Source organism: Narcine bancroftii, chromosome 12 (assembly GCF_036971445.1).
Source record: "Narcine bancroftii isolate sNarBan1 chromosome 12, sNarBan1.hap1, whole genome shotgun sequence".
NCBI classification, from domain to species: domain Eukaryota; kingdom Metazoa; phylum Chordata; class Chondrichthyes; order Torpediniformes; family Narcinidae; genus Narcine; species Narcine bancroftii.
In genome coordinates, this window is record NC_091480.1 from 54,964,202 (window position 1) to 54,984,631 (window position 20,430).

A 20,430-nucleotide genomic window follows, 5' to 3' on the forward strand; every position below is an offset into this window, starting at 1 on the left:
ATACAGATTCCTAATACCACTCCTTTCCCTCTTAACGGTTGGAAAGGTGACTCAAGCCCACCATGCCCTGATGGACTCTGGTTTTGCATACACCAACGTACTGTTCCAATGAGAAGTTACACTCCACACCCGAAATTGCCTGTCCCTTTAAGACAGCCGGACTTAGTTCGAGTCCATCCAAATAACCATGAAAGTTTCGGTCATGCAGTTGGGGGAAATAACCTTTTTGTAGATCTTGCAACTAAAATTGCAGGAACTTTTAATGTAACCAATTGTTGGGTCTGCGGGGGTCCACGGATGAATTCATATCTATATATATTACACACATTTTAAAGAGAGAAAGGGGTGGATTGTTAGAGATAGAGAATTTAGGTTAAAATGGCTTAAGTTAAAATGTGATGATTAATCATAAAAAGGGAAGCCAGAACGGACAGGGAGCTTACTAGCAGCCAAGGACAAAAAGTTCAGCTGGATACGTTTTTTTTAAACATATCTTTTCATGGTCATAGTGAGAGACATGCAGGAGACAAAAGATTGATAAGAAGGGTGAGAAACAGAATTTAGTGTATGTAGAGTTCGCAGCGTACGTAACGAACGTGATAATTAAAAATGCAAGTGTACTTAGAATGATTTTGCAAAAACTAACCAATTAAAACAGTGTTAAAGAGGAGGGGAAGGACAAGCAAAAAAGGTATAAAAATCAATGCACTGTATGTATCGGGGCTTAACTGGTGAGAAGCCAGTTAAGTCCAACTCTGCAGACTTGTAAATAAAGCTTGTCGTGTCATCAGTTTTAAAGAGACTCATGTGTGAGAAGTTTTATTTCTGACAATTAGCTACCCAAATTTTGCCTATTCTCTGCTTCTAATAGTATTTACTTCCATACATTTTTTCCAAAGTTCCAGCACTCCATCAGGCATGGTCGAAAAGCACGAGAGCAGTGTGGGTTTCAGGATGCAACTTTCCATTGGGAAATACCTCGGATGATATTAGTGTCATTCAGAAGTCAATGTTGGAAATCACAAGGGCAATTAAAGAGAAGCTCCTATTCGACCATCACCTGATCGTTGGTACTATACTCATTGAATTACACTCATTAAAGCAGTAACAGTGTTGCATTTTAATCATTTTTATTTCCTTATAGAAATAAATTAGTTTTCCCATTCACATTTTCATCATTCAAGTCGATTGAATTTAGACCAATAGCAGGAATTCTTTTTATGAGTATACACATTTTAATAAGACTCCATAATCTATTGAACAGAAATGTTTCCATTTATTAATACTTACGACAGACCAAACGAAAAGAGAAACAAAAACTTGTCTAATCTTTTGCAAAATGCAGGCCAATTTAAGTGAGGAATGTTGCATCTTTAAAAAGGTACATTTCACATTTGATGTTACAGTTGAGTACATTTACTTTATCTGTTTCTCTATTTTCACGACAAGTGTACAACAAAGAACAAGATTAAACAACAGTATTACTTGACCATACAGCAGTTTTTCACAATTCCTCCAGGATAACAAACAACTTTTACATCCACCTTGAACTGAATCAGCAAACACGTTACAGCACTTGAACAGTTCTATAACCTGGGTCTTTATAGCTAAATCCCAGGACTAAAGAAAATGAACTTCACCAAAATAGAAGCTACGTTGGCTTTTATTCTGTTTCTATTCCTTAGTTCAATGGGTATGTGATCATGTGGTTTAATTCCATTATAAGCCCCATCTTCAACTTTCGGCTAACATCCTGCTAATTTGGTGGACCAGATTGCTGACTGTACTTATTTACATTGCAAATGTCACAAGACTATAGGCTTTCTGCAACAAAATAATCTATTAATATATTTCTTCAAATTTCTCTAAATAAAATAACAAGTCTCTATTTCTACATGTAGTTTACTAGAAAGAAGCTGTATTAAAAATGTGTGCCTGCACTTTTTCTTTTGAATTCAGGAAGGATATAATTTTAAATCTTCTTACATTCAAAATCATCAAATCATGATTGTGTTTCTCCAGGAAATCAGACAAAAACAAATGCCTTACAAGTGTGACCGAACTGTAATGAATTCTGGAGTTACGAGCATAAGTATTCAAAGTAATGAGTTTTACCATCAGAATGGAGAGATTTGTTTTTATTGCCAGGTGCCCTCAACAGCCTGCAATCAGCACAGTTTTTATATCTTAGAAAATAAATCCGAGGAAGAATGCAATCTATTAGCCATAATTTAGGCTTGATCAATGATCCTTCCAAAGTATCTATCACCTTTTCATCCTACCACCCCCTCCCTAAAATCACCCATTAACTTTTTTTCTTCAAAAAGGAGTTCAAGGATATACAAGGATCTGAAAGAGTATTTGACAACCTTAGTTGGCAGTGGATATTAGCATCCAGCAGCAACCTCATGAGTTACCCACATCTTATTCATTTGGATTTTGTCTGGATCAAGATTTCACTAGGGTCATATTTAAACAAATGGCAAAGGATGGAATCTTTCTCATTTAATGAGTTTCTGCTTCGACAGCACTAAATATTGCTATATTATTGCATTGAAATCTTCAATCGTCCCCAAATAAGAAACTTAATAAAATTGTCTGTGACAATAGTTTCTTGTAATTTTAAATATCAAGTCCTTGGGCAACTATGCATATGCTTTTGGTGGAAATAGCTTAGATCAATCTTTTTGCACTTTATTTAGCATGTCTTTTTTTTGGAAATGGCTCTTTACTCATTCTATCTAAATATAATTGAAGCACTGTATTTTAAAAGAATTAGCTGCAAATTACTTGTAATTTGTCACGGTGATACAATGCAATTGGGCTTTGTTCCCTCCTCAAGATTCTTAATAGGGGCATTAAGAGTAGCAGGCTGATGAGGGGTACAAATGATAGGCCTCTCAAAACTATTGGTAAGGAATTAAGAGAACATTCATTTTTTAAATATATAATTGGCCATGGGGTATGTTAATAGTGACTTTAGTTTGTACAGTATATTGCACAGCAAGTTGCTTTATTACTTAGGTAACATTTAGTAATCAAGGTACATGTAAACATCTTTGATAGTCTAGAATTTTTTCATGCAGAGACATGAAAACACATTGAAGTGTAGAAATCATTTAACAGCACTAATAATCACAATAATTGTGATAGAGTACATATAACAAATCTAATTCTTACAATCTATATATCAAACATCTCAAATTATATGCTGGTTAGAGATGAAAACCTTTCAAAGGTTGATTTTTATCAGTCAGACTCTGTATCACAAAACAAATATTTTAAAATACGCAACATTACACTGGTTTGCGTCCAAGAATTTAAACGTATTAATTTCCAGCCAACCTAAAGATTTGCAAAAAAAAAATCAAAATTAAAATTTATTTTAAAATGTTGGGAGTTTTCTTTGAAAGGCTTTATTGGGGTTCCGAGTAATTAAAAGGACAATGTGCTGCCTTCAGCTTAAATTTCCAAGGATCTTCCATGAGACATTGCAAATATCCAAATGGCTCTTCCCTGAGTCAATTAAAACTTCATCCTTCTTTGTCAAGATTTGGATTTAATCCTAACAAATAAACAAAACAGTGTACATTTGTATCAGTTTTTGCGAAAAAAAAGATGCCCGAGTACAGTACATTGAAATTGAAGTAGCAAGCAGAATATTACGAGCTGAAAAACGAAGACAATTAAAAAATCATGAAGGCAGAGAGATTTGGCAAAATAAAAAGATGTTTGACAGATGACTGTGAACTCTTGGCATGGAGGGGATGTTGCAATTCAATGTTGGTTGAATTGAATGTGCAGATTGGCATGTATAGAAAAGTTAGGTCAGATTGGGATTTGCAAACTAGAATCTTAAAATTAATCTTTTGGGGCAGAGTGGGCCAGTAGAAATAAGTGAGGATGTGTTTTACAGACATCAAGATAATTGGAAGCTTAACTATGGTGTCCTCCAGCCTCCATTATGAAAATAGATTCTCCAGATGCTACAGGTGCTACATGAATAGCCATTTTTGCAGCATTTGTGAAGGGTACAAATAATGTACTGAAGTGAGGTTTAAGGACAAATCCCATAGAGGCTGAGGACCCCATGATATCAGTCTCTGAGGGTGATATCAGAACATCATTCAAGAGGGTGAACCCTCATAAGGCATCAGGCTCTGATGGCATACCTGGCAGAATACTGAAAATCTGCACCAGCCAAATAGTCGGCGTATTCACGCACATTTTCAACCTCACATTGTGGCAGACAGAGGTTCCCACCTGCTTCAAAAGGGCATCCAAGAAGAGTAGCGTGAGTTGCCTCAACGACTACTGCCCAGTAGCGCTAACTTCTACTATGATGAAATGCTTTGAGAGGCGGGTCATGGCCAGAATTAACATGTACCCAAGCAAAGATCTGGACCCACTGCAATTCACCTATTGTCATAATCACTCCAGAGCAGATGCAATATTGCTGGCTCTCCACTCAGCTCTGGATCACCTCGAAAACAGCAATTCATACATACGACTGCTCTTCATTGACTACAGCTCGACCTTCAATACCATTATTCCCTCAGTGCTGGTCAAGAAACTACAGACTCTAGGCCTACTCTGCAACTGGATCCTTGATTTTTTTCATTGTAAGACCACAGTCTATACAAATTGGAAACAAAGTCTCCTCCTCACTGATCATCAACACAGGCACTCCTCAAGGATGTGTGCTTAGCCCACTGCTCTACTCATTATACACCCGTGACTGTGTGGCCAGGCACATTTCCAGGGCCATCTACAAATTTGCCAATGACACCACAGTTGTCAGTAGAATCACAAATGGCAACGAGGAAGCGAACAGGAGGGAGATAGATCAGCTCATTGAATGGTGTAATGACAACAACCTTGTACTCAACATTAGCAAAACCAAGGAGATGATTGTGGACTTCAGGAGGAAGTCCTTTTAATTTTTAATTTAGACATACAACACGGTAACAGGCCATTTTGGCCCACGAGTACGTGCCGGGGATGTAGGTTAATTGGGTGGCATGGACTTGAGGGTAAAATGGCCTGTTACTGTGCTGTATGTCTAAATTAAAAGTTAAAAGGTTGTCCACCTTTGCAAATTGTAAATACACAAATATGGTTAAGTGTGCAATACTTGATAAAAAATTGAAAGGAGGAAGCTGGGAGTAAAGCAGGGAATCAGGCAAAATACTCTGGCTCTGAGTCCAGGCAAGGGGTGGGGGTGGGGAGGGTGAGAACTTTTGTTGATCTGGCCCATGATATACCAGACTAACATTCATTTTAATATCAAAACTTTATTTTTTTTCCCCACCAAAACAATGTTTCACTCACCTGATCCAAGGAACATAATTTACATTGGTTTTTGAATGGAACTGCTGTGAAAAGAAATAAATATAACATATAACATATATATAACATAACAATTACAGCACGGAAACAGGCCATTAGGCCCTTCTAGTCCGCACCGAACCAAACACCCCTTTCTAGTCCCACCTCCCTGCACAATGCCCATAACCCTCCATCTTCTTCTCATCCATATACCCGTCCAACCTTTTCTTAAATAATACAATTGACTCCGCCGCCACTATTTCTCCCGGAAGCTCATTCCACACGGCTACCACTCTCTGAGTAAAGAAGTTCCCCCTCATGTTACCTCTAAACCTCTGCCCCTTAATTCTTAGCTCATGTCCTCTTGTTTTAATCTTTCCTCCTCTTAATGGAAATAGTCTATCCACATCCACTCTGTCTATCCCTTTCATAATCTTAAATACTTCTATCAAATCCCCTCTCAACCTTCTACGCTCCAAAGAATAAAGACTTAATCTGTCCAATCTCTCCCTATACTCTAGATGCTTAAACCCAGGTAACATTCTGGTAAACCTCCTCTGCACTCTCTCCACTCTGTTTATATCCTTCCTATAATTAGGCACACAGAACTCCAAATTAGGCCGCACCAACGTCTTATACAATCTCAACATCACCTCCCAACTCCTATATTCCATGCAATGATTGATAAAGGCCAGCATACTAAAAGCCTTCTTCACCACCCTATTCACGTGAGTTTCTACCTTCAGGGAACGATGTACCGTTACTCCTAAATCTTTCTGCTCTTCTGTATTCATCAATGCTCTCCCATTTACCACGTATGTCCTATTCTGATTTTTCTTACCAAAATGAAGCACCTCACACTTATCAGCATTAAATTCCATCTGCCATTTTTCAGCCCACTTTTCTAAGCAGCCCAAATCCCTCTGCAATCCTTGAAAACCTTCTTCATTATCCACTATTCCACCTATCTTAGTATCGTCTGCATATTTACTAATCCAATTCACCACCCCATCATCTAGATCATTAATGTATATAACGAACAACAATGGGCCCAATACAGATCCTTGAGGCACACTACTGGTCACCGGCCTCCAACCTGACAGACAATTATCCACTACCACTCTCTGGCCTCTCCCTTTCAGCCAATGTTCAATCCATTTGACTATCTCAAAATTTATACCTAAAGACTGCACCTTCCTAACTAACCTTCCATGTGGTACCTTATCGAAGGCCTTACTGAAGTCCATATAGACAACATCCACTGCGCCACCCTCATCCACATTCCTAGTAACCTCTTCAAAAAATTCAATCAGATTGGTCAAACATGACCTTCCTCCCACAAATCCATGTTGAGTGCTCCTGATCAGACCCTGTCTATCCAGATGTTTATAAGTACTATCTCTAAGAATTTTCTCCATTAATTTACCTACCACAGACGTCAAACTTACAGGCCGATAGTTGCCAGGCTTCCTCCTTGAACCCTTTTTAAATAACGGAACCACATGCGCAATGCGCCAATCCTCCGGCACTATCCCCATATCTAATGACATTTGGAAAATTACTGCCAGAGCCTCTGCTATTTCCTCCTTCACTTCTCTCAATGTCCTGGGGAAGATCCCGTCTGGTCCCGGAGACTTATCCACCTTTATATTCTTCAAAAGCCCTAAAACTACACCTTTTGTAATCTCTATATTCCCCATATTTACCCAATTTGCCTTTTTTATCTCACATCTCCCAATATCCTTCTCCTTAGTGAATACCGAAGAAAAGAAACTGTTCAATATCTCCCCCATTTCTCTAGGCTCCACACACAGTTTTCCGCTCTGATTTTCTAAGGGACCAATTTTGTCTCTAGCTTTCCTTTTACCATTAACATATTTGTAGAACTCTTTTGGATTAGTTTTCACCCTGCTTGCCATAGTTTCCTCGTACCTTCTTTTAGCTTTCCTAATTCTTCTCTTAAGATCCCTCTTACATTCAATGTATCTTTCACACATCTCCTTAACTCCATGCTTCTTATATCTAATGTACGCCTCCCTTTTTCTTAGAACCAAGTTTCCAATATTCCTTGAAAACCACGGCTCTCTCAAACCTTTTGCCCCTCCTTTTAACCTAACAGGAACATAAAGCTTTTGCACTCTCAAAATCTGATCTTTAAAAGACTTCCATCTCTCTACTACATCCTGCCCATAAAACAAATTGTCCCAATGCACACCCTGCAAGTCCTTTCGCATCTCCTCAAATCTAGCTTTTCCCCAATCAAAAACCTCAACCCTTGGCCCTGACTTCTCTCTTTCCATAATGACATTGAAGCTGATGGCATTATGATCACTGGACCCGAAGTGCTCGCCAACACTAACCTCCGTCATTTGACCCATCCCATTTGCCAACAGTAGATCTAACACTGCTCCTTCTCTGGTCGGCACCTCTACATATTGTTGTAAAAAACTATCTTGCACACATTTCACAAACTCTAACCCATCCAGTCCTTTCACAGAATGTGTTTCCCAATCTATATGTGGAAAATTAAAATCTCCCATAATTACAACCCTGTGCTTATCACAAATATCTACTCTCTCCCTACAGATTTGCTCCTCTAGGTCTCGGTCCCCTCCGGGTAGTCTATAATACACCCCTACAAGTGTAACCTCTCCTTTCCTACTCCTCAGTTCCACCCAAATAGCCTCCGTGGATGTGCCCTCTAATCTATCCTTCCTAGGCACCGCTGTAATATTTTCCCTGATAAGCAATGCAACCCCACCTCCTCTTGCCCCTCCGACTCTATCACACCTAAAACAACGAAACCCAGGGATATTCAGTTGCCAATCACATCCCTCCTGCAACCATGTCTCACTAATCGCTACCACATCATACTTCCAAGTATCAATCCACACCTTCAGCTCATCCACCTTTTTTACAATACTCCTGGCATTAAAATATATGAATTTCAGAGATTTCCCAATTTTTAAATCCCTGTTTTCCCTCAACTTTAATAACAACATTATTTACTTTTCCTGCCAATTGCCCTTCATCTTCTTCCAGAGCATTTCCCTTCTCTATCACCTGCCCATCCATATTCAAATACTTACTACAAACTTTCTTTGTTTGCATTCTAACCTTCTCCTTACTGCTCTGTACTATTTTGTTCCCTCCCCCCAACCATTCTAGTTTAAATGATCCTGAGTAGCCCTAGCAAATACCTCTGCCAGGATTCTGGTCCCCCTGGGATTTAAGTGTAACCCGTCCTTACTGTACAGGTCACATCTCCCCCAAAAAAGGTCCCAGTTATCCAGAAACTTAAAACCCTGCCCCTTACTCCACCCCTTCAGCCACGTGTTAATCCTCCACCTCATTCTATTTCTATTCACACTGTCACGTGGCACAGGGAGTAATCCAGAGATTACCCCTTTAAGGGACCAATTTAATCAGGTGGAACCTGCAAGAGGCCTGGACCATTTTCATGCTCAAGGCTCATTTAAATGTGATTGACAAGGTGGCACTGGTAGATGAAATTTAATTGATTAACCTTCCAATTAAGGTGATTTGATCATTCCTTTACAGAGTCAAACTAGAATTAAACATTTAAACAGTAAGAGGACTATTGAATTGCTGTCAATGGTGTGGAAGATTTCAAGAGGCCATTCATGCTTTCATTTTCAGCTGCCTCCAGCAGTCCAATGTGAGAAATACTAGTTACACTGCTCTATATTTAGTATCAAACTACCAGAGTATTTATTCAAACCAACAGTATTTGAAAATTGCACTGGAATCCTACCACCAGAATAGGACCCCAATTTAAATCATATACTAAAACTGTCACATCATTCAGATGGGAATATTGGCTACTCTTATAAATATGCTCAGAAGCCAAGCCAAGCACCCATCAGATGCCCAGTAGTTTTAAGAATATGCTTTCTAACGGCACTTTCAGATGGCCAAAATAACCCGATGTAAAGCTGCATATTCTACCCCTATGCGGCTGTAGGGAGGCCACCTGAAAGTGGATAACCCAGCCAGGAGGAGCACTTAACTAACCCTCCCCCTGTAGGTATAATCTCTGGCTCAGAGAATCCCCCGTTGCACCTGAAAGCAGCAGTGGGACTACGGCCACAGTCCACAGGAGCTGGCGTTCGCTCAGATGTGGCTCTCCTTCAGCTGGCACATTCAGGTGACAGAAAGGCGTCTTCTCCGCGGCCACCTGAACGTCCCAGCTGCACTCCCCCAGTCGCATCTGCCGGCACATTATCTGCGTCCGAGCACCTGAAAACTGCTTAATTTTCCATTTTCCATCCATGTTTTTTTGAATATTTTATTTGGTTTTTTTTCCCCAAAAATTATAGTGCATTTTAAATATACAATATATTAAACTTTTTCTCACAAACACAACAAAAACAAAACAGTCCCTCCTCCCCCCTCTCCTTCCATACATAGATCCGTTCACCTTCAGAGCTTACATATATTTTAAGTATTTTATAATTATACTGAACCAGTCCATATCTTCATTTATAATTGATGTTATGCTGTCCTTACATCAATCTGACCAGCTTCTTTCTGAAATCACCACACCCAGGTCTGACTCGCAACTTTCCCTTGACCTCTGCAACACTGGTTTTGCACTTTCACTCTGGAGAGCATAGTACATTTTTTGTTATAAATTTGGGTGTATTCCCCATCCAGACCATTCGTTTAGTTTCACTAATTTCAGGTGGGGTCAATGTTGGTCCCCATCTTTTTCTTAAGAACGATCTAAGCTGGAGAAAACAGAGGAAGATCCCATTGGCCTCTCCATATTTGTGTTTTAATTGTTCAAAGGACCCAAGTGTTCCTTCCGTGTAACAGTCCTTAATATATCTTATACCTTTGTCACACCACGCATTTAATATTCTATTGCCTACGTTCATAGGCAGTAACACATTTTTACACAATGGTGCTTTTATTGATATCCCTACTTTTTTCCCCCCAAAGAAGAAACCCTCCCTTTGGCGCCATCTTTTAAAATCGCTCCTCTCCCAGCGCCATCTTCCCCCTCGTCGGAGTTCCCATCTTGCTGCTTTTCTTATCACCTTTCTGTCTTTTCATATAAACCAATGATTTTTTTTTTTAATTTAGTATATTAGTCTCATTTTGAAATGGTCTTTTCAGCCCCTTTCAGCTGGCGACTTTAATCTTTTCATAACTTTCTTAAAAATTCTTCCACTTTATTCTTGAAAATTCGATGATCTTAAGAGATATCTGCCCTCAGCGTGGCTGGATAAATCATTGAATATTTAAATTTTTAGATCACAGTTGTCTCTTTACCTTGTCAAATTCCTTTCTTTGTATGACCAAGGTAGGACTGAAGTCCTGGAAAAATATTACTTTTGCATTGTCCACCACTAATGGGCCATTATTATTTTTTGAATATTCATATGTTGCTCACAAGATCGCATCTCTTTCCCGGTAACTTAAAAGCTTTACCAGGATTGGTCGTGGTCACTAGTTCTTCTGGTGAACCCTTTCAATTTGCAGCTTTGCATTTAACTTGTTTTGTCCCAGCATTTGTGGATCCATGTTTCAAAGAAACTCACCGCGTCTTTTCCCTTGATTCCTTCTCTCAGTCCAATGATTCTTGCATTGTTACGTCTGCTAAAATTTTCCATATGGTCGATCTCGTCTGTCATTTCTGTGTCCCATATTTTTGCTTTTCCTTCCAGTGCCTTTAGCTTGTCTTTTGTTTTGTCCAGCTCAGCCTCTGAATGAGTCATTTGTTCATTTAAGTCTTCCACAACTTTTTAAATTTCCATGACCTATATCTCTCATCACTGATTTCATATGTAAAATGGCTGCAGAAAGTTTCCAATATGTTCAGGATGGAGGCTATATCTTGGGCTAACTCCCCAGCTCTGCAGATTTCAGCTGGTCCCAAGGCCCCTGCTGGCTCATCAGGCTTCCACTCTATGTTCCTGGCTGAGCTATTACTTCTTCAGTTTTTGTTCTCAGTTGCCTTGGTCGTTAGCACTTGCTTTTTTCATTTTTGATGATGAAATTCTGGTTTTTGAGCTTTTAAACCATCTTTTTAATACTTTTTTTGGAGAGCTCTTTCAAAACACTTCTGCCCAACTCATTAGCATGGGCACACCCCTGTTTACCATCCATGTTCATTAGAAATAGGGTAGTGGACAATTTTACTAATTCAGGCTTAATTATTAAATCTTTATTCATTAAAACATGCTTGTGAAACAAGATTCATTCAGGAAATCATATATACGAACTTGTATTGTTTTATGATGTCAAAAATAAAACTATTATTTTTAAATCTATTAAATACCAGTTGCTAACTGTGACAAGAATTCATATCGGATAAGTTTAACACCCATTTTTTGTCAAGATGCAGACTTTTGCTGAGGTTGTTCATGCAAACAGGAACAGCCAGCACTGACAGGATAGTTGACAATGTGAAGTACAGAAGATAGCAGTCAGGAGTGAGAACCTTAACAGATTGTCCCCATTTGAACCAGGGACAGAGGTCAATTGAAGGTCCTTTACTACGTAGTGAATTAATGAACACAAATTGACCAGTCCCTCCAATCTCTGAGTGAATAGAAGTTGCCTGAAAGAGGACACTTGAATCCTTGTTTCAAGGAATATTTGTCCATAGGCTTAGTTTGTTCATATAACTGACGGTAGAATAGGTTCAATAGAAGGGGACCATTTCCTTCTTCAAGACCATTTCCTTGTGAATTGACTTGAAAGTTTCGTTTACAGAGCCATTCAATATTCTTGAAAGAGCAAGAGAGCAAATTAAGGTGACAATGAAATTTCAAACATCTCAAACCAGCAGCAGTTTACCTTTTTGAAGTTGCATTATCCTCAGTTTTCTTGCTCTCTGCATTCATACTAAGTGCCTTCCAAACTGTAGATCTGGACATTTCATCCGAGATATTAATTTCAGATGGATCACATCTATGAACAAAATTCAAGCAAGGACTTAATAAAACATCCCAAAACACTTCACAGGAAGATTATCAAACAAACTTTGACACCAGCCATACAAGGAGATATTAGGGTAAAGAAGATAGGTACAGGTAGAGGTAAAATGCCTCCAATGCGGAGCTTGGGGCATGGGTATCAATAGTGGAGCATTTACCAATTCCGTCAGGAACACAGATATCTGAGTGTTGTAGAACTGCGGGAGAATAACAAGAGAGGCGAGAACATAGCAGGATTTGAAAACGTGAATTTTTAAATTGATGGTTCTGTTAAGGAATACCATGCATGCATGCATGCATTGGTGAACAAGACTTTTAGGGATTTTGGGCAAGCAGAGATTTGGATGACCATGTTTATGCTCTGAAGTGGTCAAATCAAGTAGTAAAAACTGACGGGCGAGAGTTTCAGCAATACTTGAGCTGAGGTAGGGGAAGATTTGGGCAATACTATGAGAAAGACCTCCTTGGGTGTTATGTTCGACCCCAAGAAGAACTTGAGGTTGGATATTTGTGGCATCACTAACGTTGCAAAGAATGTGGTTCAGTCACATTTACTTCAGAGTTCATGGCAGGAACTCAAGGTAGTGGCCTCAGTCTTCCCAGTATTTCCTTATCAAGTACTGGATACTAGATGAACATTTTAGCAGAGTGATGGTGAGGTAGAATTAGTGTACATCGGAAATTGATGAATTGATTGAAAATTGCTTTAGAATGGAATGCCAAGGGGTTTCATATAAATAGGAAAAGAGAGGAGGCCAAGGACAAATCTTTAAGCAAATAACAATAGTAAATCAACTTAGTTCTCCCCCATCTCCATTTTGTCATCTGTAGAAAATCTCCAAATGCAGAAAGGCCAAAGGATTGTAGATTTGCTTACTGCTGCTGCACCTTCCAAGTGGTGGTGTTTGCTGTGAGCTTTTGCATCTATGCATACTGTGGGGGAGGGGAGGGGGGAAAAGAAACATTCCCTTCCAACTCCAGATTTTAAGAAACGCAACCAAATTGCGAATGGATTGCTGCTGTTTATACAACATTGCTGCATTTTGTAAAACAAAATTAAATTGCCTTTCAGTACATGTAGTTTTGCCACAACAATATGCATATTTGAGTAATTAAAATACAGCTTGTATTAAATCCACCATTATCACACTAATAAGATAATCATATTTTGGTCATCTGAAGATTCTCATTTTTTTTTGTTGTGGTTCACATTAAGAATTCCCTCTATTTGTTTTATTTCCAAGAAAAATACTAAATTGGTAATGTTGAATAACACAGGAAACTGCCAACTTGTGCACTTCCCTTAAAATTGCATCTAATTTTAGTGGCAGCAAGATAGGTTATCATCAGGTGCAGTCGAAGTGATCAGTGTTTCGATCACTGGACTTGACATCCCACACTTTTACCGGTAGCATATTGTGGGTACAGTATCTACAGAATATACTGCAGAAGCACATCTAACATTATGTAACAGTCCTTCCCATGATCTTGAAAAGACAGAAAAGCAGTTATGTCTCAAGAACCTGATCTTCAAATTCTCATCCAAGTTTCACATAATCCCACTTTGACTGATTTATCTGTTCCTTTAATATCACTGGGAAATTTCCTAGAATTCCCTACTTTTACAAGTACAAGAGCAGTTCAAGGCAGCCCAACAACACTTTCTAATGGCAACAAGTCCACAACACAAAAACAAATTATAAAACCGAATCATTCTCGGCTATGCCATTTCATTGTGGTTCAACTTGACTGCACAAGGTTTTGGAAAGCAAGGAGAAAACTGATTATTCCATTGAAACTAAAATTGCATTCAAATATAGTAATACTCATGTTTTTATTACTTACAAGGGTAAAACCAATTTTAACTGTCATGCATACAGACAGAAAAGTTACAATGTTCCTAATCTCAGTTGCACAACTGCATGTTGCTTTCTGTGCAAACCCATTGCATGTTTTGCTGCGTACCATTTCAACAACTTATTCATCTTGTTGATTGCTACATTAGTTCAAGTACTGTGATAAGTAGGAAATTGTCAACACATGCTCATCAAGGAACTTGGGCTGCAAGGCTTTATTGGAAGGAATAGAATGAATGCAGGGCATTTTTTGAGCAATCATCCAATGCTTTCAGCTGCCAACCCGAAGAAAGAAAAATCAATTATGCCAATGCTGCTGGAGGATAATGCGCAAGTTTTGCAGACTTCAGCTTTGCCGACTTCTTAATCAATAGTCACATGGCAAGAAGTTTCAAACTCTTTGGTATGCGTTCATTGCAATGCATTCTGCTATGCAAAAGCTCCATTCAAAAAGTAGCGCAAAATTGCAAGTTTGAAGTCACTGGAATCAAAAGCAATGCAACTTTTTAAAGATTTTAAGCGTGTCACAAGAAAACAATACCAGTCTTTGTGCTGTTCACATAGTAATTGTGTAATTCATGGCAATTCTGCCTGTTGTATGCATTGTGCTTTCTGCCATTGTGTGGTTGACATTTGGATACTGGCTTAATCTAGAACATTATCACATTGCTTTACCATAAGTATGACCTCTGTCAGAAGATACAATCAATGTATGGTACATTTATTTTTTAAATTATATTGGCCATACATCAACATAGCAGTACTGCATTTGCAAGTGTAATCTCACTTTTGGACAAATAATTAATTCTAGTTATTTGATGGAATGATATTATCAACAGCATTCAGAACAACAGTGACAATTTTACCTTATAGACAACTGAACTGCAGATATTAAAAAAACTAGACTGAATATTTACATTTAACCCAACTGATTTACAAGTATTGGTATTTTTAGGATTCTAGTCTGTTATCTTGTATCATTTGGGTTAAAAAAAAATGGCTGGAGATGCATGAAACAGCATGGAAACATCCAAATAGCAGAGCAGAGTGTATTAACTTAACTGTGAAGAGTATTAGAAGCACTATTTATGGGATTACCTAAAAACATTACTCTTTACTGGACTCTGAAGCAGTTTTCTACTTTCCATTGGTAGCTGCACAGCACTGTCCCCTGGTTCCAGCATTTTCTCCGATTCCTGTTAGGGAAATAAAAACACTATACTAGATAAAAATAACGATCCAAAATGACATCTTGATATGCTAAAAATATTTTCCCAAGCTCATCACAAATAATAATCTGGAGAAAGGCAGAGAGAGAGTTTTTTTTCCCTGGGTAATATTACCAAGATGCCTTTACTCTGACTAAATTTCACACTTCCCTCTCAATATTCTGTTATATATCATCTCAAACTTGGAAACACCATTGATTTTATATTCAAAAACATAATGTGCACCAATTAACATGCAGAATGACACTTTTTCCCGTTTGTGCAAAACAAGAAAAAATAACCCTAAAAAGGAAGCACAATTTCTTTTCCGGAGAAGTGAACTTATTCGGAGAAAGTGACGTTCGCTAACTCCTATTTCTCTCCATGCTCACTTGCTATTTGTGGAAAAGTAGTACAATGATTCAAGTTAGGCCTCTCCTTACTGAAGTGTCTACTTAAATTAGACAAAAGCCTGAGGTCACATTCCAAAGACAAGGGAATATTTTTGTATTCTACAAATGGAGAAAATGTCTGCAAACCATACATTATCTTGTTCAGATCACAAGGGGCCTATTGTTGCATCCTGGGTAACATGTTCAAGCAACCAACTGCTGAACAATAGGAGCGCATTGCTGAATGCAACATCGAGACTGTAATTGGGAATAAATAAAATAAAACTGCACTATATGCAAGATTGTGTTTGAAGCTTTTCAACAAATGCTATAGGGAAGAGTTTTAGTTCCACAAAAGTAGAATATATTCAATGAAAATCAGATAAATTTTAAGTGGTTTAAGTTGCACCGACTACACGTTAAATATTCTAATCTTTTTTTGCATTAACCAACTCTATTAGACAATAGTAGATTTGAAAAATCTTTATGCAAATTCTGTACACAATTTCATCTTCAAAACAAGTCACTTGCTGTAATCCAAAACTATTGAAGACAAGTAGGAAATTAAAACAAGTCTTTTATGACAATTAAATCTTACCCCGTCCTCTTTGACTTTTTTGGCGTCATCTAACTTTTTCTTCTTACTTTCAGGTATTAAATCATCAAGCCAGCTTAGCTCACGCTTCAGAAAGCAAAGGTCCATCAATTTTCTAACAAAAACTAGAGCTAATACCTGCAATATATCATCAGAGATCAGATTAAGAAATATTGAGATAACAAACAACTTGCTTGTTAATGATTCTTAATAAATGTAATAATAATAATAATGGCTTGGCTTCGCGGACGAAGATTTATGGAGGGGGTAAAAAGTCCACGTCAGCTGCAGGCTCGTTTGTGGCTGACCAGTCCGATGCGGGACAGGCAGACACGATTGCAGCGGTTGCAAGGGAAAATTGGTTGGTTGGGGTTGGGTGTTGGGTTTTTCCTCCTTTGCCTTTTGTCAGTGAGGTGGGCTCTGCGGTCTTCTTCAAAGGAGGCTGCTGCCCGCCAAACTGTGAGGCGCCAAGATGCACGGTTTGAGGCGTTATCAGCCCACTGGCGGTGGTCAATGTGGCAGGCACCAAGAGATTTCTTTAGGCAGTCCTTGTACCTTTTCTTTGGTGCACCTCTGTCACGGTGGCCAGTGGAGAGCTCGCCATATAATACGATCTTGGGAAGGCGATGGTCCTCCATTCTGGAGACGTGACCCATCCAGCGCAGCTGGATCTTCAGCAGCGTGGACTCGATGCTGTCGACCTCTGCCATCTCGAGTACCTCGACGTTAGGGGTGTGAGCGCTCCAATGGATGTTGAGGATGGAGCGGAGACAACGCTGGTGGAAGCGTTCTAGGAGCCGTAGGTGGTGCCGGTAGAGGACCCATGATTCGGAGCCGAACAGGAGTGTGGGTATGACAACGGCTCTGTATACGCTTATCTTTGTGATAATAAATGTACACTTTAATAAAAACACAGAAGTTTTATTTACAGTGCAATCTCCTGTTATTTAAAGATGTAGTGAATTTCATTGGATCACGACATCTCAGATTTCCAGACCTAAGGACATCGCTTTATTGCTATATTTTCTGGCATTTTAGGCAGATTGGGTATTCTTTCATTCAGAATCTAGTTACCACAGAAGACCAATCAATGGATGCATTAATATGAAGCCCTAAATATTAAACATAGATTTTTCTTCAATAAAATTAAATTAGTAAATACTCTCCAAATTCTCTTGGAATCCAATTCATCTCCAGGGAAGCTGAGGACTGGCACAGGGGGCCATAAAATGGAGAGACCACCCCCTTCCCCATTGGAGACTGGTTGAAGGGGTACTAGATATCAGAACCGAGATGCAAGAGGGGGCTGGAGGCTTCCTGATCATTCATGTTGGAGGTTTGGATCTGGAATTTGGGTCACTGATAGGTTGGACTGAAGAGCGTGTGGTTGTAGAGGCTGCAGGAGCACTGGAGGCGAATCTATGGACATTCTAGTGACTCTGGGGGATTCTGTTTTGTTTCTTGGCCTGTAAAGCCAAGTCAAGGAATTGGAGCTGGATGAACTCCGTATCATTCGGGAAGCAGAGGATGTGATTGACAGGAGTTTCAGGGACACTATCACACCTAGGAGGCAGGAGGAGGGTAGATGGGTGACTGTCAGGAGAGGGAAAAGGAACAGGCAGGCAGTGCAGGGCACCCCTGTGGGTGTTACCCTGACTAACAAGTATAGCATTTTTGATACTGTTGAGGGATATGACCTACCGTGCTCAAGCCATGGCAATCAGGTCTCTTGCATGGTGTCTAGTCCTGTGGCTAAGAAGGGAAAGGAGGAGAAGAGGTGAGCTGTAGTGATAGGGGATTCCATAGTTAGGGGGACAGATAAGAGGTTCTGTGGAAGAGATTGAGTATCCCAGATGGTATGTTGCCTCCGTGGTGCAAGGGGGCAAGATATCTCAGATCGAGTTCACGGCATTCTCAAGATGGAGGGTGAGCAACCAGATGTCGTCGACCATGTAGGGATGTGGGTAGAAAGGGTGAGGAGATCCTGCAAGATGAGCTCAGAGAGTTAGGTGCTAGGTTGAAGGAAAGGGCCTCCAGGATAGTGACTACTTTCTGGTATGGTTAGAGATAGGAGGATAATGCAGCTTAACAAGTGGCTAAAGACATGGTGTAGGAGGGAGGGCTTCAGGTTTCTGGATCATCGGGCTCTCTTCCAGGGAATTGTGACATGTTCAGACAAGACCGTTTGCATCTGAACTGGAGGGGACTAATATCCTTGTGGGAAGGTTTGCTCGTGCTGCTCCAGAAGGTTTAAACCAGATTTGCAGGGGGAGGGGAACCAGAGTGACAGAGCAGATAGAGGAGTGGAGGAGGGAAAAGATTATGCGAAAATTACATGCACCGTTAGAAGTCAATGGGTTGAACGTGATGGAAATGTTACCAGGTGCATCTCTTTGAAAGCAATGAGTATTGTAGGAAAGGCAGACGAGCTTAAAGAATGGATTGGCATGTGGAATGATGACATTGTGGCCATCAGTGAAACTTGGTTGCAGAAAGGTCAGGACTGGCAGCTCAATGTTCTGCGCTTCTGTTACTTTAGACGCGATAGAATGGAGGGGGGGGGGAGGAATGAGAGGTGGAGGACTGGCATTGCTCGTTAGGGAAAATATCACAGCTGTGCTCAGGCAGGACAGACTAGAGGGCTTGTCTACTGAGGCTATATGGGTGGAACTGAGGAATGAGAAATGTATGACCACACTCATGGATTGTATTATAGACTGCCCAGTAGTCAAATTATAGGCTGGTGAACCTGACATCAGTGGTAGGTAAATTATTGTAAGGTTTTCAAAGAGATCGGATATAGAATTATATCCACTGGATAGCCAGAAACTGATTAGAGATAATCAATGTGGTTTTGTGCATGGTAGATCGTGTTTAACCAATCTTAGAGTTTTTCAAAAAGGTTACCAGGAAGGTTGACAAAGGCTGTGGATATTGTCTATATGGACTTTAGTAAAGTTTTTGACAAGGCCCCACATTGGGGGTTTGTCAGGAAGGTTCAGACGCTGGCTAATCATGGAGAAATAGTGAACTGGATTCGACAATGACTGGATGGGAGAAGCTGGAGAGTAGTGGTGGATGATTGCTTCTCAGATTGGAGGGCTGTGACTAGTGGTGTACTGGGCCCATTGTTGTTTGACATCTATATCAATGATCTGAATGATAATGTGGTAAATTGGATCAGCAAGTTTGCAGATGACACTAAGATTGGAGGTTTTGTGGACAGAGAAGGTGGTTTTCAAAGCTTGTAGAGGGATCTGGACTGAAAAATGGCAGATGGAGTTTAATGTGGGCAAGTGTGAGGTGTTGCATTTTGGAAAGACAAATCAAGAAAGGACATACACGGTAAATGGTGTCAGAAGGTGTCACTCAGTACAAGATACTTAAGGAGAGCAGAAAGCAGATATATTTAGGAATACAGAGATACTTAATTCCCTGAAAATGGAATTATAGGGTTGTAAAGGGAGCTTTTGGCATATTAGCCTTCATAAATCAAAGAATTGAGTACAGGAGTTGGGATGTTAAAGTTGTATAAGACATTGGTGAGGCCAAATTTGGAGTTTTGTGTACAGTTTTGGTCACCTAATTGCAGGAAAGATATCAATAGGATTGAAAGAATGCAGAGAAAATTTACTAGGATGTTGCCCGGACTTTGGGAACTGAGTTACAGGGAAAAGGTTAAACAGGTTAGGAGTTTATTCCCTGGAGCATAGAAGAATGAGGGGAGATTTGATGGAGATATTTAAAACTATGAGGGGATAGACAGAGGAAATGTGGATGGGCTTTTTCTACTGAAGGTGGGTGAGATACAAACTAGAGGACATAGATTAAGGGTAAAAGGGGAAACATGGGGGGAAACTTCTTCACACAGTGGTGGGTGTGTGGAACGAGCTTCCAGCTGAAGTGGTGAATATGGGCTCAATTTTAACATTTACGAAGAATTTGGACAGGTGGTAACATGGATGGGAAAGGTAAGGAGGGCTATGGGCAGGGTCCAGGTCTAGGACTAGGAAAAAATGGTTTGGCACAGACTAGCGGGGCTAAGGTGACTTGTTTCTGTGCTGTAATTGTTCTATGTAAGGG

The 20,430-nt window shown here is 39.7% G+C and overlaps 1 protein-coding gene across 9 annotated transcripts in view; it reads right to left on the reverse strand.

Moving 5' to 3' along the window:
* Positions 1-1,165: 1,165 nt before the first annotated feature.
* Positions 1,166-20,430, reverse strand: part of LOC138747011 (electroneutral sodium bicarbonate exchanger 1-like) — a 243,218-nt gene continuing 223,953 nt past the window's right edge. For 7 of the 9 annotated variants that reach the window (XM_069905849.1, XM_069905845.1, XM_069905851.1 and 4 more), the window contains 4 exons: positions 16,351-16,485; positions 15,251-15,348; positions 12,157-12,270; positions 9,865-9,952 (listed from right to left, as the gene is read on the reverse strand). In XM_069905849.1, coding sequence (XP_069761950.1) covers positions 9,886-9,952; positions 12,157-12,270; positions 15,251-15,348; positions 16,351-16,485 — 414 coding nt within the window. In that variant the 3' untranslated portion in view covers positions 9,865-9,885. Of the gene's footprint in view, positions 3,566-5,331; positions 5,376-9,864; positions 9,953-12,156; positions 12,271-15,250; positions 15,349-16,350; positions 16,486-20,430 lie in introns of those variants that run through there. The other 2 variants (XM_069905848.1, XM_069905847.1) reach the window with 2 other exon arrangements.